We start from the raw sequence: 5,000 nt of genomic DNA, 5'->3' as shown, positions 1-5,000 counted from the left end.
ATCAAAGAATGAGGTCACAATGGTCAAACTGAGGTTTTGTTTCTCTTTTGTCTTTTACTTCCAACAAGATTTATGCAAATTTCATTTCAATTTGCAAATGACTGTTACAAAAACTAGAGAGCTTGCGATATTAGAAATACGTGTACATGTAAAGTGCACACGTTACTTTTAAGCATACCTGAGCCATAACAATGTGTGATTCATACACACTGCCAATAAAGGATGGCTTGTAGAAGTCAGATGCAGCTTTTGGCACTAAGTCAGCAAAAAAATAAAAAAAAGTTTGTACTTTTATTTCATTTCAAACAAATTGGTTTGCCTCAAAAGTTGTTCTGTTCTTTCCCATCATTAACATTGGCCGTTTTTATACAGATAATTTATACGCCTGTCACTGAGTAGTTGTCTAAAGTAAAGACAGGGCAGTAACTTACTATATTAGATGCATTACTTGTCCAGATAGGGTCCACGAAAATTGTGCAAAGACTAATTTTTTAGTGTGTCTGTTTAGTTCATCTCATTACTGATAACATATAAAGATAGGGACCAGACATATCTGTCTAGACAAATTATCCCCTTTGGTTCGTCTTGAACTAAAAACTTGTCTTAAGTTTGCGTTCCAGACGGATAATGCATCTCTGATATATATATAAAATGGTCATTATTTTTATTCACCCTGAAAACTTCCTAGGGTGTGGTCAATTATCAAGTCATTGTCGTCATCATTGGTAATTTATTGTTGGAGAGTACGTTTTTCACCTAATTTCTTCAATTTCAATCTATTATTATATTCATTTTGATTTTTAAACTGAGTGGATTAAAAAGGGCTGGTAATGGCAACTGTACCTCTTTCATTCTCATGGCCCTCTACATTCCAAAGATTATTTCCATGATGTACTACAGGATTGCAGGTGACCTCAAGCTGTTCCCAGCCCCTGCAAAAACAAGGATCCAAAGTTTTACAAATTTTTCAAACCAGGTCACTTTACATTTTTTTTTCTACTTATTACCGGTAATTATGACTATCTTAATCTCAAACTTAGGAAAAACCAAAATTAAACTTAAGTATAGTAGTTTGAAAGTCTTTTAACCAAATAATTTAATATATGTTGCAGTTAAACTTGATCTCAAGTCAAAATGATTTTAACATTAACTAGCTAAGTATTATATATAAAGGTTGATTTGTAATTTCTGTGTGTGTCTGGTATTTATTATCATAAACAGAGACAAAGATAATACAAATCAACCAAGTACGTCAAAGTCCTGAATTTTTCAGGCTTCTCTACATCATCTAACATTGCATTCATAACTGCAAGGATCATAGCTTCACTTGATGAATCTGATTTATACTGAACTGTCTGCCATTAAAGCTGCTACAGTGTACAAAACCATCCACAGAACTACTGTACATAAACGCAGAAGGCATAGACTGATACTTACCACTTGGGTAAAACTTGTGTGCTGCCATGAAGAGCACAGCCCAAAGTGACATGAATTAGTCGAAACACTGTTTTCACTGTTTTAATTCGACCTTCTTCCCCTGCCCCACTCACAACTTCTATTCTCCAAAAGTCATTTCCATCTCCTTTTCCATTCTAAAAAAGTTAGACAAGAATCAACACTGTTATTTTTTTTGTCAGCTGTATCACGGTCATTCATTCAAAGCATATTTTGTCTGTCCATGGTTGCCTTTAAAATCCCATCCATAATCCTTGTTATGATCCTGGACAAAGAGTTGAAACCTTAGTTTCATATTTTTTGTCTTTTTGGACCATATATACCATTAAACGAAAAAAAAGGCCAAATGTACCCGCTCCATCAATCTGCTCAAACCAACACAATAATGTTCAGAATATCATGCAAATAACCCAGCTGTGTCTTAACCTAGTTTTGCAGTTGGTTTCTATAATAATAAACAAGAAAGGTAACCCATTGACCCCTGAGGAGTGAATGGGTTACAGATCTATGTTTCAAAACTTTGTTCAGGACTGTAGCCAAGCAATAGTTATTTTTCACATGGATTCAATAATGATGTTGTGGTTCAATTTTTTCTTGGTTTAAAATTTTTCAAACCAGTTCAACTTTGATTTTTCTTTGTCTAATCACAATCTCAAATCTCAATAGTGGGTTTAATTGTAAAACCTTTCATTTAATACGTGTAACATCAGATAATCGCCAGACAAGGAAAATGAACAATCACAGTCATTAAGTTGTGCTATAAAAATATTCTCTTACTTCTCCATAGCCCGTCACTTGATTATGATGTGTTGTCAGAGGTGCCTTTTCAGCATGACTGTGTAGATTTCTCCTTGTTCTGTAAGTTTGCACATTTGACATTAACATTCAATTTGATAAGTTTACACCAACTTTATGCAATGATTGCTTAATTAAAAAAAAAAAAAAAAACAATAATTTATTATAATGTTTCATTGCTTTTATTGCAGCACTACGGTATATGCATTTGCATTAGTGAAGCAAAACACAGATCATCATGATATTATTAACACAGTTAAACATTGATTACAATGTATATTTTCATAAATTATTGTTCTATCTTAATTACAAGGGGAAACAAATGAAATATGATTATTATCAACCTTCATTTCTCTAGTTCATAATAACAATAATAATAACAATAATGATGATGATGATGATGATTATTATTATGCAGTATAAACGTTCGTTTGCTAGCTTAGCACATAGCTCAATAGGGCGCAATTGCGTAACCTAAAGGCTGTAAAAATAACCTGAATATATCATTCTAAAAAGTTCGTATCTACATATATCGATCTATATATAAGCGAATTAAAAGGTTAACTTCGATTCTTAAAAAGGTAGAAATGTGAAATGAATCTCTTCAGACCTATTATACTCTCTGACCGGAGTTAGTATCTGCTTATGTTAACACTTTGAAAGATGTCGCAATGTGCAGACTTTCAGACAAAACGACCTTCTCCTTCTTCTTCTTCTTCTTCTTCTTCTTCTTCTTATTATTATTATTATTATTATTAGAAAGATCTTCACATAGCTGAATTTTAAATACTCACGCAACATGTTCCAATCTGATCCAGTCTCCATTCTTTAGAAATTCCAAGGGTTGCTTATCATCTGTAAATCATTTAACACAGAAAGTGAACACAGTTAATTATAACCATTACCGGTAATTTTACATAGAAACATTTTAGTTCAAGGTGATGTGTTTCTAGTTAGTTAATTTACAAAAAGGTCATGGGTTCAAAATTATCATCTGGTGCTCAGATTTTTTTCCGAGTTTCAGGAGTCAATTGGTTAACAATTACCTCTACATCCACTCAGGACATACGAGGGTCAAATTATTTCACTTAGTGATGAAAATGCACTCACCATAATCTTCATAAGCTTTTTTGATCAACCATTTGTTATTATCATCCTTATGGGAATAGCATGTAACCTGAAAAAAAAATCAAAAATTAAACGTCCAAACCATGCAGCCTAAACCAGCCTGACTTAGTATTTTACTCTGTCTAACACCAGACGATTTTACTCATCAATGGGGAACCCCTGGGAGTCAAAGGGTTAACCTTGAATTAAATGCTGAAAGAAAATATTACTTGTTTTGGTGATGTCTGCAATATTCTAAGTACAAAAAAATTTATGTGCCGCGTTAATTGCTGAAGGTTTACTTGCTTTTTTTCCCGGTGACAGCAATGGAGCTCTCGCAAAAGGTAACCAATACTTTTTGCTTTTCGTGTGAGGTACTAGTCATGTCAGTGATACAATTAAACAGTCATGCATTTCTGTGATGCGACGCTGTATCTCCTATTGATCGTTGGGTCTTCCCTACCCCAAATACCTGGATCTTTATGAAGTATACCCTTTTATTTTTACTATTCCGACATGAGCTGTTGATCAGTGATGGACAGGATCAAGATTTGTGACTACTATCGCCCTTGATTTCGAAGTCAGACAGAGTTTAATGAAATTGGAAAAATAGGATAGGTGATTGCTTTTTTCACTTTGTTATAAAATACAACGTTTACTGTCATAAGGTACACACCAGTTTTTTGGTAAGTCATCTGTGACACATTTACATCTTTCATTTTATTATAAATAAGGCAGACAACTTGACTTCAGGGGAGGGGGTGGGGGCAGTTAATCAATTAATTCTGAACTCTTGAAAAAATGACTTGGGCTACTAACTTTTAATGTTGGGAGCCCAAAGGGCTCCTGGAAAATTTTCTTAGGCAGCAGCCTTGGACCCCTTTTATAGCGCATCTTTGTGTTTACCCAAGGCTTTGCATACAAGATATTATGTTGTCTGCACCTGTTGTTGCTCTGGGCCATGTTCTTTGGGGTACAGGTGTGGATGAGAGTGTAAAAGTGCTCCGCCAGCTCGGTGATTCTTAAATGTTACCACTGAACCAAAAGCAAGGTCTGATAGATAAAAATAAAATAAAAATAAATTAATGTGAGTCATCAATAATAATATTACTATTTTTAATTAGTTAATGAACAGGAAAAGCAAAAATTAGAAACTTTAAAATTAGAGGGCTCTGTTAATTGTGGAATGTGACCTGCTAAATTCACTTATGCCCAGAAATAAAAGTAATTACATGCAAGTCCAATTTTGACATCCAACATGAAGTGTCTCTTAACGAGTCTAAGCATTTCCTACCTATTTCAAACAATATTTTATAAGGTTAGAGTAAGGGTTAGCATTATTCTTAGGTCACACTAAATGCAGCAGTTTTTTTTTTTTGCATTTGTGGAACAATAAGACCATTCTACAGTGTAGCTAAGTTACCTGGCCTAAGCATGGAAGCAAGGCTGCCCATGACCCTGCTTTGTTACAGACCTTTGTGCTCTTCTAATGTTATTTAATGTAGAAGTACAAGGGGTTACATTTATGTAAACGTTGGCCGTGTAGCACTTATATTTCAAACAGAATTAACTATGAGAGGGTGATGTGAAGTGTATTTTCTACCCATGTAAACCATGTGAGTGTTAGCCCTACTAATGGAAAT

At 34.1% G+C, this 5,000-nt stretch overlaps 1 protein-coding gene across 2 annotated transcripts in view; it reads right to left on the bottom strand.

Annotated features, from left to right (window-relative positions):
• Positions 1–5,000, bottom strand: part of LOC137979115 (protein O-mannosyl-transferase 2-like) — a 30,473-nt gene that overhangs the window by 10,917 nt on the left and 14,556 nt on the right. For both annotated transcript variants that reach the window (XM_068826301.1, XM_068826302.1), the window contains exons 10-16: positions 4,301–4,410; positions 3,361–3,427; positions 3,045–3,105; positions 2,233–2,311; positions 1,438–1,592; positions 844–932; positions 179–255 (exon numbers count right to left, since the gene is read on the bottom strand). In XM_068826301.1, the coding sequence (XP_068682402.1) occupies positions 179–255; positions 844–932; positions 1,438–1,592; positions 2,233–2,311; positions 3,045–3,105; positions 3,361–3,427; positions 4,301–4,410 (638 nt within the window). The remainder of the gene's footprint in view (positions 1–178; positions 256–843; positions 933–1,437; positions 1,593–2,232; positions 2,312–3,044; positions 3,106–3,360; positions 3,428–4,300; positions 4,411–5,000) is intronic.

This window comes from Montipora foliosa, chromosome 12, assembly GCF_036669935.1.
Source record: "Montipora foliosa isolate CH-2021 chromosome 12, ASM3666993v2, whole genome shotgun sequence".
Taxonomy (NCBI): Eukaryota; Metazoa; Cnidaria; class Anthozoa; order Scleractinia; family Acroporidae; genus Montipora; species Montipora foliosa.
The sequence above is the reverse complement of the archived record's forward strand: the minus strand, read 5'-3'. Positions and strand labels throughout refer to the sequence as shown.